The following is a 21,761-nucleotide window of genomic DNA, read 5'->3' on the forward strand; positions in this document are numbered from 1 at the left end:
TACACCACCTATCACCTATACCATCATATAATGGTCTCTCTTACGATAATATTTTCATTGTGATTGTCTACAGAGATAGCACGCTGAGGGGGACGGGGCAGGACTTTGATTGACAGGTTGAGTAGTACTCTTGACTTTCAGACTGCGCTCTGGGTAAACAAGAGAACGGGTGACGTCCAAAAGTCCACAATAATGAATTCGCATTGACTACTGCCTATATGTACTACTAAGTCTTATCATGTAATCATCATGATAATGATATTTGTGATTGCTTAAAAAGATAAGACCCTGTGGACGATGACCTTTGACAGGCAAGATTTAATTTTAGATAGTGTTCATTGGAATTGTTTCACAATAAAAGATTCAATGAAAGTCATAGACCAAACAATAAATTCCTAAACTGCACTTGTGGAGCACTAACTGACCCATTCCAACCCTAAGGTTTATAAACACAATCTTCCTGATCTTCTAGTTACTATGAATGCTCATCTACTTACTGTAAGCAATGCAGATGATTACATTAAAATAAAAAAGCCAATATTCAAATTCTATACCGTTTTGTCTATTTAATGGAGGGGGGGCAATAGAAACTAAAATAAATTATTGAAATGCTATAAGTGAATTTAAACAAATAATATATATATAAATATTAAATTTGTAAATTTGTTCATATCAGTTGACCCTATGTTGATAATTACCACAACATATGACAAATCTTTCTTTCAAGTTTAAAGGCAGATTTTTGCTGTTAAAGGGATAGTTCACCCAAAAATTTACATTTGAAGTTTATCTGCTTACCCCCAGGGCATCCAAGATGTAGGTGTGTTTGTTTCTCCTACCATTTTTAACTCCAGCCGTTGCACTGTGCCAGTCGTAATGCATGTCAATGGTAGCACATGAGAGTATGATAACAATGAGAGTTAAAAAAAAAAACATACACATACGAATCCATATTAAACCCTGTGGCTCGCCATGACACATTGATGCCTTATGACACAAAACGATCGGTTTGTGCGAGAAACCAAACAGTATTTATAATTTTTTACCTCGAATGTGATCCATGTACAACAGCCTTGAGCGTGCCTCACTTGCCGGAAGTCATCGCACATGTACATAGTGTAAAAAATTATATAAAAGTTTGGTTTCTCGCACAAAACCGTTGTTTCGTGTCTTAAGACATCAACGGGTCGTCACAAGCCGCAGGGTTTAATATGTGGATTCGTATGTGTGTGGTTTTTTTACTCTCACAGCTCTCATACTCTCAACTGTTACCATTGACATGCATTAAACGACTGACGGACTGCAACAGTTGGAGTTAAAAATCTTCATGTGTTCTACTGAAGAAAAAAACACACCTACATCTTTAATTTCCTGGGGTAAGCAGATAAACATCACATTTTCATTTTTGGGTGAACTATCCCTTTAATAGTATTTTTTTGCATGTGCCAGTAACAGATGATATTGTTTCACGTCATGTCTCATGAAAGTGTGTTGCCTGATTTTGATGGCACATATCTTTGGCACGGTTTGCAGTGCAGGCTGCAATATTTTTTAATATTGGTTTGCTATTAATATTAATAATGATAATAATTATTATTTGTTACATTTATATAGCACTTTTTCGGGGTCTACAAAGCGTTTTACATGGAAGGGGGAATCTCCTCAACCTCCTCAACAAACAGTAACATCTGTAAAAATAACAATTTTAAATGTTACAATTTAAATATTCTTTATTAAAATGAACCATTGGTCTTCCATAGTAGCATAAATTTAGATCATGTTAAGCACACATAAAGCCATGCATATAGGACATCACTACCATGCTAAAATGTAATTATTTGGTTTCTATGGTATTTGTATGAAAAAACAGGAGCCTACATTTAGTATAAATGCACAAACGCTTTAGCTTAAAGCTGCACTATGTAATTTTTTTGCCCGCTAGAGGGCGCCTATTCAAAACAAAGGTGTAGTTTGATGACGCCGAGTTTGAGCGCAGAATCTTGGGACATGTGGTCTTTACCTCAATGCCAGTGGAAAAGAATCAGGATAGGACTCATGTTCATAGATGCGGTTATTAATGTTATTGTAGTAAGAAGCAGAGCAGGACAGTGTTGTGGAGCCGAGCAAGGCCGCTGGAGCAATTGTCATGCAACACATGGCTCGTGAGCACCGGGACTTTTATTATGACGGGACACAATCACAGGGTCATTTCCGCTTTTCCAGTCATGAGCTGTAACTGTATTAACGCAGGTCTGTTTGTCATATTAGATACAATAAAGCGTGTTTAAAATTATGTTAAAATGATTTTATGTTGAAATGATGTTTAAACTGATGACGTTACTCTGTGCGTTTGCTCAGCGGCTGCTGTGACACTTGTTCACACTGCTAAGAGTAAAGCGTTTCTGCAGAATAAAACCAGAAACCGAGAGTAACGCAGATATGATGCAATTGACAGGCAACGTCCACAGACGTCCCAGCTCCTTTGTTAAAATAGCAATTTTCTCACAACTCACAAATAGTCGGAAACATTTGGAATATTGTAAGAACTGGCCTAGTGGTTTTAGGAAATTTTACTGCAAAAATACTACATAGAGCATCTTTAAATCACAAAAAAACATAACTGCATCATGGTGCAGTGTTTGTTTGTCAGCGCTGTTTCATCTGGCTTTAAACTAGTTTAAATCACTGATACATTTGTGTTCTTCACTAAATTCAAGTGATTCTCACTGGATCTCACAACACTGTTTAGTGGTCGTCTGATCGAGCAAATAACAAATACATCGCGCAACCCTGGCTATTTATGTTGTAAGAAATGCTGAGTATTTATGTTATTTATATGATTTTATAGTATGCCTTGCGGAAAGGGTGTGAAACAAATAATCTAATAAGATAAGTGTTTGCAACTTGCTAAAGGGTCACAATAAGAGTCAATGAAGGGGCAAAAGAGAAAAAAAAGAGGAAGTGAGAAAGCCATGACTAGAAATAGTAAAGAAGAAAAAACATGGCAAAGTCAAGCCATCCATTGCAACGACAACCTCTACGTAGTCTTCCATGTCACTGGGTTAGGCTATATTTGCCATTTAAAAGGATGCAAAAGGCAAAAACACATTGTACACTGTTAAACAGGAATAATTTAGGTTCACGGGAATTTGGCTAGGTGTCTGACAAGATCACATATGTGACCCTGGACCACAAAACCAGTCATAAGGTACATTTTTTAAAATTTATATATTTAAAGGTCCCGTTCTTCGCGTGTTTTCGAAGCTTTGATTATGTTTACAGTGTGCAATATAACATGAGTTGTTTCCTCTGTCCTAAAAACGGCCTGATGACTTCCTTGTTCTATGAAGTCCCTCCTTCAGAAACACGTAACGAGTTCTGATTGGGCCAGCGCTTCCAGTGTTGTGATTGGACAGCAGCTTAGCGCTCTTCGCCCAGAAAGGTCCCGCCTCTTACCATAACGGGGAGATGCAAGCACTGAATGCGCGCTCTTCTCCACGTGGGAGAGCAACAAGACCACACCCCCGATGTTGCGTGTACTTGTGGGTGGAGGGTTAGTCAACAAACGGTTCTAGTGACGTCATTCCTGAAGGAAGTGCAGGGGTGTAGTCCAAACCGGCCGTTCGCTGTAGGCTTTGAAAGGAAACTTCAGTTAAATAAAATATCTCGCTTGGCATTGAACTTTGAGCTTTATAATTTTACAGGTATTATTTATGCTCTAACAGCAACATTACACACTAACTAAAGTTTGAAAGATGGAATCGCGAAGAACGGGACCTTTAAAGATTTATACATCATCTGAAATTTAAATAAATAAGCTTTCCATTGACGTATTGTTTGTTAGTATAGGACAATATTTGGCAACAATTTGAAGCCGAAATCTGAGGGTGCAAAAAAAATCTAAATATTAAGAAAATAAAGTGTCCACAAGAAGTCCATAGAAAAATATCTTCATGGAACATTATCTTTACTTAATATCCTAATGATTTTTTGCATAAAAGAAAAGTTGATCATTTTGACCCATACGATGTATTTTTGGCTATTGCCACAAATATACCTGTGCGACTTCTGACTGGTTTTGTGGTCCAGAGTCACATATGGATATTAGCTACATTTACAACATGTCTGACTCTGAGCATCTGCATTATTTTATGAGGCTAACAGAAGCTGAAAAAGGTTGGAGGCAGGTCTTTGGCGGTCTCCCTTCTCTTTCTAGAGCAGGCCAAGTGGAGTGTGTGAGAGCAGAAAGAGGAGCCACTCTGGTCTAGACCACCTCTGTTCAGGGGTGCCTCCCTGGAGGCGGACTAACCTCTCCTCTTTCTGGGGCCTTTGTCCCTGCTGCCCTTCTGTGCTTATCTCTTCTCTTTCCGCCTCTCCTTATGAAACATGCCCGGTGTTCCCTTCCCACAAGAGCCTCCTGCCTGGCATATAACACCCAAGCCTGAGCTCTCTGCATGGTGAGCAATAGGGATATTCATGACAGCATTATTTTTTAACATTGTACAACAGGCCAGTGGTAGTTTACTGTAGAGATGTTATAACAACACATATTCAAACCTGACTACTCAATGGGTTGTTTAATCAAATAATTGACTATTCTGTCCTACATAATTCGAATAATTAAGGGTCTACAAACCAATCAGATGCGTTTAAAAATATATATATAATAAATAAGATTTTATATATACACACTACCAGTCAATAGATTTAGAAGAGTAGGATTTTTAAAATGTTTTTAAAGAAGTCTCTTCTGCTCACCAAGGCTGCATTCATGTTATTAGAAATACAAAAAAGCAACCAAAAATAACTGTTTTCTTTTTTAATATATTTTAAAATTTCATTTATTGTGATGGCAAACCTGAATTTTGAGCATCATTACTTCAGTCTTCGGTGTCACATGATTCTTCAGAAATTATTCTAATATGATGATTTACTCCTCAAGAAACCTGTATGGTTATTATCAATGTTGAAACAGTTGTGTAAAAAATTTGTTTGGATTTTTGATTAATAGAAAGTTCAAAAGAACAGTATTTATCTGAAATAAAAAGCTTTTATAAGTAACATAGTACTACCATTTAAATGTTTTGGGTCAGTAAGATTTTTTTTTTTTAATTATCATTATTTTTTTTACATTGGGGGGTTTGTATATATATTATATATATATATATATATATATATATTATATATATATATAGTTAACTATAAAGTATAGCATACAATATTATGTATTCAGTCTATTTTAAAATTTAAATGGTTATTGTAAATTGTAATAATAGGCTATTTCACAACATTTTGTTGAAAGAAATACAGCCTTGTTGAACACAGGATACTTCTTTCAAAAGCATAAAAAACACAATTATTCCAAACTGAACTGGCTAAACAATTAAACCATTTAAGACTATCAGCAAAATCTAAAACAGGTTAACTGGTCAGTTATTGAACTAATCGACCTTTGTGACCCATCCCAGCTCATTAATCAAAGTCATTAATCCCCAAGTATCTTATTTTAAAGTCTGTTTGACGTTTATACGTGTAAAATGAAGCACACACATTACACATAAATAGTAAAAACCTGACCTTGTGAATTTGATTACACTTAGCAATAGATTTGGCTCTTGGCAGCCATAACAAGCAGGCCAGTGAGGACTGTTTCTGTCCCAGAGTGTATATTTTACACTCTGAGACAGAAACTCACCTGAATGCCATTGGGATGTGACCAACAGATTTAATCTTAGGCCTTATGGTTCAAACAAATACACCCATCTGAACTGTTTGCATAAAGCCCCCTTGAGATATGTGCTTCGATCCTTCTAAAGGGAGGGAAACCGTATATAGTGTCACTCTTGAACTGTATGTCCTTAGCCCTACATCAAATTGATGGCCCACACCCCCTACTATGCCAATTAAGCACATCAAATAAAGAACATGACATCAAACCTCGAGCGTGGAAATCAGCCAATCTAATCAACCCTGTTAGCCGTGATCCACATCAAATATGGCTCCTCCACATCGGACAAATTATCATATCTCCATTCTCCTTAAGACGCAACTCATTAACTCCAACCAAAAAGCACAGAAAACTCTATTACACCAGCCTTCTGGAGGAAAAAAAAAAATCTCCCTCCTGCGATGGCAAATCTCACCTCCGCCGTTCCTATCAAAACGGCACATAAAAATAAGTCCTCTTCATAAGATGCTATGTGATAACAGTGCATTAAAAGATTACTGCCCTGTTCCCATCTTGTTTTTAATTGCATTGGGGCCAGAGGCTACGGGATCCTTAATAACACATTAATATTTTATTCTCATCCACCGCTCCACAATCACATGCAACTGCAGCAGTTTAAGACTTTATGCTTGTCTCTACATTTGGCGGGGCTGGGGGGGGTGGGTCTTACAACTTTTATGGCACCCGACGGGAGTTGTGCTGCTGAGAAAGATGGCACACCGAGTCCTGGAACTCTGACAGCACTGTAGAAGGTGACATCTTTAAGTATCATTTACATATATTTACATATTATGAGCTAAACAAATAAAATAAAAAACGTGGTTGACTTGATAGTTCAGTTGCAAATATTAGATTGTATAAGAGACAAAATAGGAGATTAAGACAGTTTAAATACACCCGCTGGGACGTTACATTTCTGCTTTACACAACCACTTTATATTCACTTTTCTAACTTCTATGAGCCTACATAACAAAAGAAGAAGTGAGGATTTAGAAGTGCCAATGGGTCAATGAGGGATCAGTTATCATAACTCACTTGACTTCCCCTGGCGTAAACATTAGGAAAGAGCAATAATTCATCAAAACACCTAAAAGCTTTTCCTTTCACTGTGGCCACCACCAGACATTTCCTAAACAGTAAATTCAAATCCACAGAACTTCTTTTTTACATCATTTGCAGTCCACATATTGCAAACTCTCTCATCCAATCAGGAGAGCTCATGGGCTGAACCAATCAGAACATCAACCAGCTGTATTGTACAATCCACATACTACACAAAACTCTAATAAATAAGTAGTGACAAATATAACATGACTATTTAGATTAAATAATCCATTTTCTATGAATGCTATATTTGTGTTTTAGATTTTAAAAAAACTTGAGGTTTCAGCAAGTTTGTGATTGAGATCTATGTCGTCTCAAGAAAACAAGGATACATAAAAAAAAATCCTTACATCAACAGATTATGAGATGATGTCTGTTGGCTTACAAGAGTGTGGTCAACCTAGATACACAGCATCATATACTAACATAAAACAACATATCACAGTCATTAGACTAGGTCTGTTACCTGTAGAAATCATTCATCAGAAATAAATTATTGTGCAATAACAAAGTTATTATTATGTCCTCATCTACTCAAGACATCTCAACTAGCATTGGCCACCGATATGCTTTGTTTTTAAAGAAATTATCTTTACTCAGCAAGAATGCATTTACCTGAACAAACATGACAGTAAGGACATCTATAATGTTCATAAATATATTTTTTTCCTGATAAAAGCTTTTTAAAACTGATAATAATGAGAAATGTTTTTGAGCACCAAGTCAGCCTATTAGAATGATATCTGAAAGATCATGTAACATTTTGAAATATATAAAAATTGTGTCAGTGTATAATATTATAATTATAAATGATTGGCTTCGTCTTCATTCTACCATATAATATTAAAGGCTTAATTCACTCAAAAATTAACATTGTGTCATTAATTTCTCGCCCTTTTGTCTTTTCAAACCCACAAGACTTTTTGAAATCTGAGAACTTTCTCACTGACAGTTATGCAACTAGCACTTCAAACACTTCATATAGAGATTGTGGATTATGGGTTATTGGTGCTTTAGTCTAAATTTTCTAAAGAAACGTAATCGTTTGATATGATGAACTAATTTAGTATTTTATTCACATACATCTATCAGCAAACATATACAGAAGTTCAACCAAACTGCTTGACGCACGAGAACAAATCTCATTGGTTCTCGCGTAAGCTCAAACGAGCTGCATAACACACAAGAATGAACCTCATTGGTTCTCACGCGTCAAGCGAACATGCTTTGGCTTCCCTGCCTAAATTCAATTTGTTCATCATATAAAGTGATCGAGTCTCTTTAGAAAATTTTGGCCAAAACTCCTCGATTCATATACGCCCTAATCTATTCATGAACTTTTTGAAGTGTCTATTGAGGGACGGAAATCTCAAGATTTTATCAAAAAGATCTTCATTTGTGTTCTGAAGATGAACGAAAGTCTTATGAGTTAGGAACGACGTGAGGGGGAGAAATTAATGATAGAATTTACATTTTTGGGTGAACTATCCCTTTAAGCACAATTAAATAATCATTAAAAGCAGGAATTTGAATACCTTAACAACCTTGCCCTAAATATTTTCAGATCCTAGAAACATGATCATCATATTTAATCAAATTCAATAAAGTCATCCTTGGCTTTGCAACACATTATAAAAACTTTACGACTTTCTCACAGTGTTCACTGCACCCACTATCACTCAGCATCTAATATCTCACTGCAAATCAACATTTCAGCCATACTGCTGACGCCACATTCTTGTTTCCTTTCGCAAGGCGTAGCGCTGAATACTTTTTTTCACTGTTTTTCACCAAAACAGATTAACATCGATGAAGCGAAAAAAAGAAAGAAAAAAAACCCCTGCATCTTAATGCTATCTAACACAAGATCTACAGTGAGTAATATGTGGAATTAGTTTTAATTAAATTAATCAACTACAATGGTTGTTAGGAGAAAACACAAGGGTGGGAACTGAGAGAGGGTGGGGAAAAATGCATTCACACCTATCATCTAATTATACAACAACATTAATCACATTAAGGCTGGAACTGATTGCCAGGGTCCGGGCCCTGCTGTTCTTACGTGTAGCTTTGTTATTGCAGCAAAGCCTCAGCTCCTGCCTGCTCTGTGCTGATAACAACTCTTATCGCACTTGGCGATCTCTATCTATACCGGAGATCAGGCCCCAGGCTTTATCAAAAGTTCACATCGAGCTAAAAGCAGAACAAAGAAGGAAAACACACAAGCAAAACCACCACCACGCAACGGAGTGTGTGTGTATGTGTGAAAATATGTGTACGAAAGCCTGTGATCTTTCATTCTTTTCAGTATTTTTGGCCGAGTATTAAACTAGCCCTCGGGTCAAATGACCCCGAGACGCTGAACCTGACAGCAGCGAAAGCTCTGAGAATGGTTTCAACAAAAACAGGAAGAGATCCCATCAGTTGTCCACACTTTCAAAAGTGCAAGCCCAAGGTACAGGAGGTGGTAACTCAAACAAGTGCATTGTCTGGCCCCAGCTTCTCAAACATCCTCCGGCCGCTGACGCCAAATTCTGGGAGCTCGTGAATAATTCATGCCGACCTCTGAGCCCTTTGAATGATGTCACTCGGCTGTTATCTGTGAGAATCTCCTCTGTTATCTCCCAATCATCTCAACGGCTCTCTTATCGGGCCCTGGCATCTCACTGAGGCAGCTGCTTTTAAAACGCAACATACATCCATCTACCGTTTCTGTATTCCTGCCTCTCTCCCCCAGCCCTTATCAGCCCTGCCATCCTACTCTCCCCTTATCTGCTTTTCTCCTCTCTCTTTTTTTTAACTTATCTAGAGATACACCCAGCCAGTCCCAAACAACAACACAAACATGACAAAGATGAGAATGCTTCAGCCAAATGTAATTATAATCCCAATTTCCTCACACCCCCCTCGACGTTGGCTCTATCTCCACAGAGATCGCCGTCTACCTATCTTGTCTCCCATCTCAACCGCCAAAATATAAGCCCTGGGCTGTGGCCCCGCTAGGCCGTGAGCTAATCTCGCCATCAGGGAGGGATGAATAATCTATCAGCACGATCTTCACCATTGGGAGGGTGACGCACAAAAGGCACACAAAAATATTTCCTCTCAACATAGACTTCCATGATACCGGATACCTCTTTTAGAGGGGCCAGGATTGTAATCCTTCCAGTAAGAGTGTAACAAAACAATGCAATCGCACGTTTATTAGATCATACCCAGTCGTCTTGACGTTTACATATGCAAAGAGATAAAGAGGGCCGATGTGATGTTCACATGCGCTCCAGAGTTTCGAGCCGGGGGGGATTTCACGGCTAATCGAAGATACTTTTCCACCATCTTCATTGGTCTGACGAGTTGTGTAAAACATCCGCTACAACTGGCCTGAAGTAGTCGCAGCTGCCTCTAGGTAAGAATATGAGTTCTGTAATAACCAACCAGAGATAGCTTTATATCAGATAAGACATCTCAATTAAGAGGACGACTTCATGGGTCAGCAGGTCACTGGCATTGTCACTGGCCAACGTGCTCGTATAACTCTCCAGTCACTTAAACAAACCTTGATACCGGCCGTTTACACTCAGTGGTATATGCTAATGCTGCCTTATCAGACCATTTTTCTTTCCTATTCAAGAGTCGCTTTCTGCCTTTGAATCGCATTAATATTTATTTTTTTTGAGCAGCCCTTTCAAACTCAACCTCCAAGATATTGCTACTGTGCTTATCGGCTGAAAGCATCTCTTCTGGATGAAGAACTGAAACAGCGCCTGGCACCAGAGCAAAACGACTTTTCAGCACTGTTGGTTCTTTTCAGAGAAAGAGAGGGAGAGGCAGGGGTCAATGAATTTGATTTTTACTTTAGGATTTTATTGACCACAACACGTTGATGGTTACTTCGACCAAAAACTTCAGTCACCTTCATGACGTTCCAAACCTGTATGACTTTCTTTCACCAGTGGATGTCAAAAAAAAAAAATCTCCCGGTTGCTCTTTTCCAATAAAGATGTCAAGCCTCAAAAAGAATGTTACAATCATAAAGTATAATAAAATACTAGCACACGGAGTCTGAAGACCTAATTATTGCTTTGGTGAGTTACTCGCTATTAATATTCCTTTTCACAAAACTGTTAAACGACTGGAACTGGATCAATACGTCTGTACTCAAGAATCTAATCAGTTTGATTCATGAACAAACAATTCTGATTGGTTTCATGATCAACGATTTCATAGACAGTTAAACAAAACAAACATTGATACTTTTCTCAGGAAAGTGACAAGAACAGTTTATGGCTTGGAATATAGAGCTTGAGTTATGGGTTATCATTTTGCATCGTTCTAAAGGCTTTACATCTTCAGCCACCATTCATTGTCACTGTAAGGAAAAGAGCAACCAAGACATTCTTCAAAATGTATCATTTTTGTGTTCCACAGAACAAGGTTTGGAGCAACATGAGGGAGTGCAAATAATGACATAATGTAGTATCTTGCATACAATCATAAAAATGCCATTGAAAGTCAAGCTAATGTGTGCCTGAACATTATCGGGTTAAAATGGATAGATGAAAAAAAAGATCCAATTATAACCCACTATCATGTGGAGAGATCAGCTGGGCGCGCTATCTGACGTCTCATTTTTGGAAAGAGAACTGAAAAGCCGGAGGAAAATGCAACAGCAGCCTCGGTGCAGCCACAGACAGAAAACAAATAAAAGATCCAATTTTAATCCTTATCTCGACTGGGATCGGATCGCTGTTTATCTGAACTCATATCGTCTTTTTCAGAGAACAGTGACGTTTCCACAACAGTATTAAACAGGAAGCCACGGTTACACTTCGGTTGAAGCAGACGAAAGCACTTTTACAAATGAAAAAGTTAAATAAAACGGGTTTAAAAACAATAATCTCAACTGGGTTTGAAAAATTAAGCGCGAGTTTGTTCAGCGCCGTTCACGTGAGGCGCGCTTTTACAAAATGAGCTGCGCGTCTTAAATGCTTCTGGGGTTACTATGGCAATTGTAACTAAATGTAGCCTTTTCTAGTCTTGAAACCATTAAAACTCGGATTATTTGAACTGACCGATCGCACGTGTAAAGTGTGCCATCTGTCTCGTGTTAATAGAAAGATCTTGTCAGTTTCCACGAAATCGAATATATCCCGTCACATGAATAATGTCACACACTTTTTTTTTTACAACGAGTCATCATTCACAACAGCAGCACCGGCACTAGTGAAACTTTAAACGCTTACGTTTGATCTGCCGGGGCTTGCTCTGCTTTCTTCGAGACATGCTTATTCCGTCGTTCCTGCTCAGTTTGCGGCAAAAGCGATCAGTCCACCGGGGAGACTAGCAGTAACAGCAGCACTGGATCACAGCTCTCTGCCCGGCCGGAGACACCCGCATGACCTGTACTTTGATATTCGGAGCCGAAAGAGCTACCTGTGGCCGAGTGAGCCTTAGTTACTTTTCGACGTCTTCCCAGATTAGCGATCTATCCTCTTCGTTAGCCACAACAAACTCTGCCGGTGTAGCCCTGACAGCGCATATGCCGCTGGAGAAAACTAAACCTGTAGCTTTTAATGATTTGTTTATGTCTACTCCGGTGAAGCACAGGAGAGAGCGCAGTTCTCAGCGGGGCTAGATCGACACATGAAACAGCGGCGCTGATATGTTGTGACACGCCTCCGTCACGCCCCTTGCGTATGATGCCATGCCGCACGCTCCTCACTGCGCCCGCGCTCTCAAACAACTCTCCATCCCCATAACACCGCACTTCCAACAGTGCAAGGCAGGAAATATATATGTATGCATGCCTCGTTTGCATACTTAATAATTTTCTTAGTTTTTAAACATTCTATTTATTTACCACAACAAATTTTTAATAACAGTAATTATTAGGCTATATCTGTCTTGCTTTATCTATTTTTTTATATTCCCAATAATAATGATGATGATGAATTTATTATAATTTATATTTACGATAATATTAATTGTATATGATATTTTTTATTATTTGTTTACACAATATTTTAATTAATTTAATAATAGTATTATATAATTAATATTATAAAATGTATTATAATAAATTATATTATTATTATGAATATGACAAATTATTATACTTAAGTAATTTATTACAAATATTAAGATACATTTAATTATTATTATTATTTAATTAATATTATATAATGTATAAATATTAATTATATTATATGTAATATAATGTATATTAATTATAAAATGTTTTATAAAAATATAAAAAACATTTATCATTAATTAAATAACAGTATTATTATTAAATATAATATAATAAATTCATGATATGAACATGACTAAAATATTATAGAGTATTAATATTAGTTTGTTTAACAATTTGAATAATATTATTGAACTAATATTATAAATAATAATAATTAAGCATTCTATTTTATTATTATTTATGTCCTTGTCGTAATTTATTATGTAAAGATAACACTTGCCTATATTTCATAAAATGTTTTATATTTAGCTTTCTTTTGCAATTCCACCTCATACAGGAATCACGTAGACTACTATTCTATTCTACGTGTCTACTGTAAATAGGATCGTGACTAGCATCTCTAAGTAAAATGCTGAATGGTGGTTACTGAAATAGCTACAAAAAGTTACTGAAATAGCTGTCAATCATGGCATAATAAAAAAGGGGGGGAAGAAAAGTGAGAATAGTGCTACTGTTCTTAGCAGCACATATGCTGACAGTGTGGCCTCCTCAAAAACTCACTGCTTCCATCTAGTGACCAACAAAAAAAAGCTTATCTTATCCTTCACAGTAGAGGCCACCATGGTTGTAGTGAGATGACTTATTATACACAATAACATCTGAACATAAGTCAAGTAGCCTACATCAACTGTGTCATTTGCAGCTACAGCTATTCAACAAAAATAATAATAAGAGACTATATTAGAATAGTAAAATAAAGACAAATGAATTATTTGACAAAATAATAAACTTGAGCAATGGCTTGCAAGGCAGCGTTTTGTGCATGAAGGCACCTCACGAAACTGATTTCGGACAGACTTCTAAGGCAGTGTAACAGTTTAATGGTCTACAGCAAAATAGAGAGAGCTTTGGTGAGAATTAAACACAGATTTAATTACTACATTAGTAATTTCTCGCTAGAAATGACATCAGAAGTGGAAAATATTGGTTAAAAACATACATTTACACACAAACTGACCAGCAAACGGAACTTTCTGAAATTTCCATCTTATTTTCCAAGCTCGACTGTCACTGAATGGAAAGCACAGAAGGATACATGTATGCTGCCTTCAAAAATCGATCAAGTGAAGCAAACATTAGATTCGGACATTGCTTGATGCCTTCCTGCCTTAAAATGTGTCCTCCGAAGGCAGCAATTTCCAGTTCGCTGTTTCGATACACCGGTTCATAACGTTCAAAGCTTCACGAAGCGGTGTTTTGAACTCGGCCATCATTAAGTTGTTATTTTGTTTTTGTTTTGTTTTTTGCACGAAAACTATTCTCGTCGCTTCATAAAATGATCGCAGAACCGCTGTAGTGAGATTGACTTTAATGGGTCTTGAGAGAGAAAATTACATTGATGCCAATGGAGGCCTTTCCATCAGAGTTCTACAAAAATATCTTAATTTGTGCTCCAAAGATGAACGGAGGTCTTTCCGGTCTGGAATGGCATGAGGGTGAGTAATTAAAGGGGTACTTCAGCACTGGAAAGATGAATCTGTATTTAAAGGGATACTTCACCGCTTTTTCCTATTAAACTATGTTATTCCCTTAACTAAAACCAGTTGACGCATACCTCTCTTGTCTGAGTGCCTGCTCTTAATCTCTCTGACGTGCGATGACGATCTGATAGCATTTAACTTAGCCCACTAAGCCCAGTTCATTCACTATGGTACCAAACAGAGATCAAGTTAGAAGTAGAAGACATTTTTACTGCGCCGAGCCAAAGTATTCTCAAAAGTGCTATTCCGCCATACAGTATAGTTCTCCTTTTTAATCCGATTAGAGAAGTGCCACATTTTATTTTGTCACCATACTTGATCGTTCAACTATTCGTGTTACTGTATTTAAATAGGGAAAGTTGGAGGTGTTTGGTACTTCTAATTTGATCTCTGTTTGGTACCATAGTGAATGAACTGGGCTTAGTGGGGTAAGCTAAATGCTATCAGAATGTCACCGTAGTCAAAGTGTTTAAGTGCATGCACTGAGAGAGGTATGTATCAACTCGTTTTAGTTAAAGCCGCACTTGGCTACTTTTGCTCTCGGGGTCCCCCTACAGTTTGGAAAAAATAATGTCCTCAACTACTGTCGTAAGAGCTGTCCTCCTACAACAGGGGATGCCATCGCGCGTGCATTTGTTGACATGACAACCCTGATAGCCCTGAACTAGTGATGCGCGGTTCGTCTCATAACCCGCGGACCCCGTATGTCTATTTAATGGTCGCGGGTGCGCGGCGTGTTGTAAAAATATATACAGTGGTGCGGTGCGGGCCAAATAACTTCATAAAAGCGTCCCGCGGGTCGGTGCAGCACTAACAGTTCCCCTGAAAACGGCAAGAGGAGTTCTTCTGGCGTCGCGTGTGAAATGTCTTCATCCCAGGTAACGTTACAGTCAGTGGCATGTTTCAGCATGTCATATGAATATAATTTCATGGGTTTTATTTTTTTCAAACGCCAAATAATCACGATGCTCACGTTTACAAGCCAGCGTCATTATAGTAGTCTATTGGTTATCGTTTTACAGAATCTATATGATACTTCAGTTCAATGTTTGAGTGGTAGCTCACCGTAACAAGCAGGACAGCATCGGTCGGGCACGCCTCCTTCAGCTCACGCCGACGAGCAAACCCTGGTCACATTTTGATCCTTGTCCTGCCTTTAATCCCATCATTTTTTCATTTCCTCTAATTGCTTTCCTCCAACAAAACCTTTTCTTTCTTATTTGTCTCTGCTGCTTCGGACATGACTATATTATCCGACGAACAAAGTTGGGCTCGCACGTCCGAATGTAAGGAAGTGTGTGTGTTGGTGGAAGTGACGTATATGCCGTAAAGCAGTCGAATTTTGTAGTTCTTTTCTTTTTCTCGGGTTACTACCCGAAACCCGAAGTTTAAAAGTACGATTAAAAACGATACAGACCCCATCAGGCTATGGCAGACGTGTCATTCAACCTATTGTAAGTCGATTTATCATCACAAGAGTCTTAAAAAATATATTATGAAGGTTGAAAAGTTACCTAGTGCTGCTTTAAGGGAATAACATAGTTTAATATGAAAAAGCGGTGAAGTAACCCTTTAAACTGGGTCATTAATGTTGTAGAAATGTGAAAATATTTTTGAATTTGGTGCCTTCTATACTGAGAAAAGACAGAAAATGTATTTTTGTCTCATGGGGATGAAAGACAACAATTCCCAGACTGCGTCGCTGCCCTGTGAGGCCTCTCCCAAAGCCACTGCTACTGAATCACTTGACACTACAATTAAAAACTGAACGTGTCTGTTCAATATAACTTGTTTTAGCCGCTGAGTAAGAGTGACAAACGCAGCAGGAGTAAGATTACATTACACATCATGATCAATGAGCTGAGGTAAGAGTGCTCATGATGAGAGCTGAGGTAAACGCGGCAGTAACGTTAGTTCTCAGCGCGTGTTCAGTCTGGCGCATTTTCAGTTCAAGCCTTTGGAAGCTTAACTTTTAATAGGAATTAATTTGAGAAGTTAAAACACTTACTTTGCTCCGCCGGCAGCACCGTTTACATGAATGCCTGCAGCTGTGAGTGCGATCTCCATCCCCCATTTGCGGGTTGAAAACATGTGGAAATGGCTCCCCAGGGACGTGCACAGGGGGGTTGCTCAGGTTGCCCGGGCAACTGCCCATATGCCCTTCTCGACTCACGTTGCCCTTCCGAGGTGGAAAAAAATAAATAAAAAAATCGTACAATGGATGCAGAATTTCACGTAGGCCTAGATACAAAAAAAAAAAAAAATCGCAAAGCCTCGTTCACTTCCATATTCGGGTACCCGTCCGAAAGTGAAAGTCAATCAATTGCTTGGGGCAACGAGCTGGCCTGGGGCCTCAAGACAGCGACAGGTTAAGAATAAAATGCAACGACAAACTGCTTGAGCGCCCCTTTGATAGTCAATGCAGTAAAGTGCAATGACACTGTTATCGGAATCCCCCTCAAGAGGGCCCTCTCAGTCGTCGCTGACAACAGCCACCCAACCAGGCAATCTCTGCTGCCGGCAAAATACAAAACCTCCTCGGCGACCATGAAGCGGAATTATGCTTTAGGAAGCCAGAAAAGAAAAAAGAGAAAAAACAAGATAGTGGTAAGTGATAAATTACACTATATAAAATAGCTTTATTTGTACAAAAATGGTGTAAGTTTGCAGCAGGTAGGCTAGCAAAAATATGTTTATGTTAGCTAACGTTACCTGCCTGGCAAATGCTGCTTGTAACGAACAGTTAGTGCAACTTTTTTTTCAAACGGATGGAATACGGTTACTTACTGTAATATGTTTTTTTTTAACGGGATAAGGAAGACGCAGATCTGTTCCAGAATAACTGTTTATCGTATTTAATGACATAAAATTGCTATAGCTTTGTAATAGGTTTTGATGAAAGTGGCAAAGCATGCTATACTAACTATTTTTATGCTATGCATAAATAACCTGGAATAGTTAATATAGCATTAACTATTATTATAAACATTATTTAACCAGAAAGAGGCAGAGGAACATGATTTTTTTTTCATAGCTTATCTTAATGTGCTAGTGTCGGGATATATGGTAGTAACAGTTTATGCAAATATGATATTATTTTTATAAGTTACCAATGGATCTTGAACAGTTACTTTATTCGGTGTGGCAATTTTTACACTGTTGCATTTTGAAGTACAGTATCAGGACAACCCACATGTTTTACTGTTACTGTTTATTAACTATTTAACAGGTATTATAGTCATCTGTTGCAACTTCATAATAACCATCCAGATAATGTTTATAGACAGTTTACAAACCAACTAGTAACCCTTAACAAAGTGTTAGGAATATTTGGTCTGTCTATCTATGTAATGTTTATAGATGTTTTAAAAATGGTTTCTTAAAGTTTTACAAACATTTTTTAATCATTACCCGTTTAGCTGTAGAAAGTTAGCCATGTCCATTTTGCTTGGGGCCCCCAAAATCCTTCTATCCACCTTGGCTGAGCCTGCATGAGCGGCACTAGAAGGAGATTGTCGTCGTTGTCGGGTGAGACTTAACGTTGTCGGAAAGGTATGACAAATGGACGATCATAAACTGTTGATGGCAGTTAAATTAATATTGTCTTTTTTTATTAGACTATTGATATTGACTGGTTTAAGTTCTTTATTGGTATAGGCAAGGGAAATGGCCTCAAACGCACCAAAATGCAGGAAATCACATCTACGAAATAAAAAAAATTCTTGGGAAGAAACCCCCAGACCCCCCTGCAAAAAAATAGCCCCACCTATAATATTTTTCCTGAGCAGAACATAAATACCACTAGGGGGCATTGAAATAATAATGATAATGGCAATAACAATAATATGTAATTGGACAGATCATGAGGGGTGGGGGTGGGGTGGGTGGTTTCGGTTGGGGGGGGGTCCCTTTTTTAGGTCAGAGCAACTGCCCCTCAAAAATCCTGTGCACGTCCCTGCTCCCTCTGCTGGCTGTAGTCTTTAGCCTCTGGCCAAAATGTTTACAGATGACGCAAATTGATGATATTTGCGTCACCGGGGTAATTTTTCCAGAAATAAAATGTATAAATCTCTCGTCTTAGGGGGATATGATATGAGGGGGGGGGGGGGGGGAACAAGATCATACGAATATACTCTGAAGTCAAATGCTAATCGCTGAAGTAACCCTTTAATGACAGAATTTTCATTTTTGGGTGAATTAACCCTTTAAAATGACATGTTCCAAAAGTACTGATACACACAATTAAGTAATTTAAATAAACAGCCCTATGCACTGTTGGTTTGCATAAACATTACATTTATGGCAACAATGAATGGATTTTAAATGAACAAAAAGTGCTGGTTGAGTGACATACATACATGACATGTATCTTCTAACACGCACTGTTACACTAGGGCTATTCAAATCTTGCCCTGGAGGGGCAATGCACTTCAGAGTTTAGCTCCAACCCTGATCAAACACACACACACACACACCTGTGATTTTCTAATGATCCTGAAGACATTGATTAGCATGCTCAGATGTGTCTGAGGTTGGAGCTAAACTGCAGCGCATTGCTCATCCACGGCAAGATTTGAATAGCCCTGCACTACATGTTCAAATAAAATTGACAAGAAAAGTTGACAAACCTCACTGTCATGTTTTATGTTTGTTCTCATTCATGTCTGTAGTCTTGTGTTTTGCTGTCAGTATGTTGATCGGTTCTGTCATCCTCATTTCCCCTGCCTGTTTGTCACCATAGGTTTGAACTGAGTTTCAGTTCAGGTGTGTTTCATTAATTAGTCTCATTAGTTCCTCTTGTTTGCTGTGTATTTAAGCCTTCTGTTTGCTGTTCCTTGTTTAGCATTATTTCAGTTTTCTATGTTTGCACAGTTTCTTGTTTAAGTATTGGATTAAAGTCTCCTGTTGTTCCTCCTTTGTTGTGTGTTTGATTATACAGCCACCTAATCTGTGACACTCACATTTTAGTCTTTAAACCATTTTTTTAAGAAAGGGGATTAATCAAAATGACAAATGATTATAGTTATTTGAAGTACTTTTGACATTTTTAATGCATATATATATATATATATATATATATATATATATATATATATATATATATAATTATTTTCTCATCTTTTTAACATAAAAAATTAGATAGATAATACAAGACAAACAATCAATGAAAATGCCTTGTTGATGCTAGAGGTCAGAGGAGAATGGACCGACTGATTCAAGCTGAAAGAAGAGCAACTTTGACTGAAATAACCACTCGTTACAACCAAGGCAGCAAAACATTTGTGAAGCAACAACACGCACAACCTTGAGGCGGATGGGCTACAACAGCAGAAGACCCCACCGGGTACCACTCATCTCCACTACAAATAGGAAAAAGAGGCTACAATTTGCACAAGCTCATAAAAATTGGACAGTTGAAGACTGGAAAAATGTTGCCTGGTCAGATGAGTCTCGATTTCTGTTGAGACATTCAGATGGTAGAGTCAGAATTTGGCGTAAACAGAATGAGAACATGGATCCATCATGCCTTGTTACCACTGTGCAGGCTGGTGGTGGTGGTGTAATGGTGTGGGGGATGTTTTCTTGGCACAGTTTAGGGCCCTTAGTGCCAAATGGGCATCGTTTAAATGCCACGGCCTAACTGAGTATTGTTTCTGACCATGTTCATCCCTTTATGACCACCATGTACCCATCCTCTAATAGCTTCCAGCAGGATAATGCACCATGTCACAAAGCTCGAATCGTTTCAAATTGGTTTCTTGAACATGACAATGAGTTCACTGTACTAAAATGGCCCCCACAGTCACCAGATCTCAACCCAATAGAGCATCTTTGGGATGTGGTGAAATGGGAGCTTCGTGCCCTGGATGCATGCATCCCACAAATTTCCATCAACTGCAAGATGCTATCCTATCAATATGGGCCAACATTTCTAAAAAATGCTTTCAGCACCATTTTTGAATCAATGCCACGTAGAATTAAGGCAGTTCTGAAGGCAAAAGGGGGGTCAAACACAGTAGTATGGTGTTCCTAATAATCCTTTAGGTGAGTGTGTGTATATATATATATATATATATATATATATATATATATATATATATATATATATATATGAGCATGAGCTGATAAAATCCAGACTGATTTACTGCAACCCTTGGTATTTAACAGTAATTCTGTATGATATAAAATGTATAGAGTGCATAAAAATTTGATTCGATTTTTATGGAAATGTCATACTAACCATTTCATCTACAGTTCCTTCTCAAAAAAATAGCATATGTGATAAAAGTTCATTATTTTTCATAATGTAATGATAAAAATTAAACTTTCATATTTTTTAGATTCATTGCACACCAACTGAAATATGTAAGGTCTTTTATTGTTTTAATACTGATGATTTTGGCATACAGCTCATGAAAATCCAAAATTCTCAAAAAATTAGCATATCATGAAAAGGTTCTCTAAACGAGCTATTAACCTAATCATCTGAATCAACGAATTAACTCTAAACACCTGCAAAAGATTCCTGAGGCTTTCAAAAACTCCCAGCCTGGTTCATTACTCAAAACCGCAATCATGGGTAAGACTGCCGACCTGACTGCTGTCCAGAAGGCCATCACTGACACCCTCAAGCGAGAGGTTAAGACACAGAAAGAAATTTCTGAACGAATAGGCTGTTCCCAGAGTGCTGTATCAAGGCACCTCAGTGAGAAGTCTGTGGGAAGGAAAAAGTTTGGCAAAAAACGCTGCACAACGAAAAGAGGTGACCGGACCCTGAGGAATATTGTGGAGAAGGACCGATTCCAGACCTTGGGGGACCTGCGGAAGCAGTGGACTGAGTCTGGAGTAGAAACATCCAGAGCCACCGTGCACAGGCGTGTGCAGGAAATGGGCTACAGGTGCCGCATTAACCAAGGTCAAGCCACTTTGGGCTACAGAGAAGCAGCACTGGACTGTTGCTCAGTGGTCCAAAGTACTTTTTTTGGATGAAAGCAAATTTTGCATGTCATTCGGAAATCAAGGTGCCAGAGTCTGGAGGAAGACTGGGGAGAAGGAAATGCCAAAATGCCTGAAGTCCAGTGTCAAGTACCCACAGTCAGTGATGGTCTGGGGTGCCATGTCAGCTGCTGGTGTTGGTCCACTGTATTTTATCAAGGGCAGGGTCAATGCAGCTAGCTATCAGGAGATTTTGGA

General features: G+C 38.2%; 1 protein-coding gene across 3 annotated transcripts in view; it reads right to left on the minus strand.

Annotated features, from left to right (window-relative positions):
- The window catches only part of zfpm1 (zinc finger protein, FOG family member 1), a 96,764-nt gene extending 77,432 nt beyond the window's left edge, over positions 1-19,332 (minus strand). Inside the window, exon 1 of one of the 3 annotated variants that reach the window (XM_067420403.1) lies at positions 19,196-19,332. Coding sequence is in view for 1 of the 3 variants with exons in the window: in XM_067420401.1 (XP_067276502.1) it covers positions 12,077-12,116 (40 nt within the window). In the remaining 2 variants the exon portion in view is untranslated. Of the gene's footprint in view, positions 1-12,076; positions 12,492-16,575; positions 16,694-19,195 lie in introns of those variants that run through there. The other 2 variants (XM_067420402.1, XM_067420401.1) reach the window with 2 other exon arrangements.
- Between the last annotated feature and the right edge of the window lie 2,429 nt (positions 19,333-21,761).

Source organism: Pseudorasbora parva, chromosome 16, assembly GCF_024679245.1.
Source record: "Pseudorasbora parva isolate DD20220531a chromosome 16, ASM2467924v1, whole genome shotgun sequence".
NCBI classification, from domain to species: domain Eukaryota; kingdom Metazoa; phylum Chordata; class Actinopteri; order Cypriniformes; family Gobionidae; genus Pseudorasbora; species Pseudorasbora parva.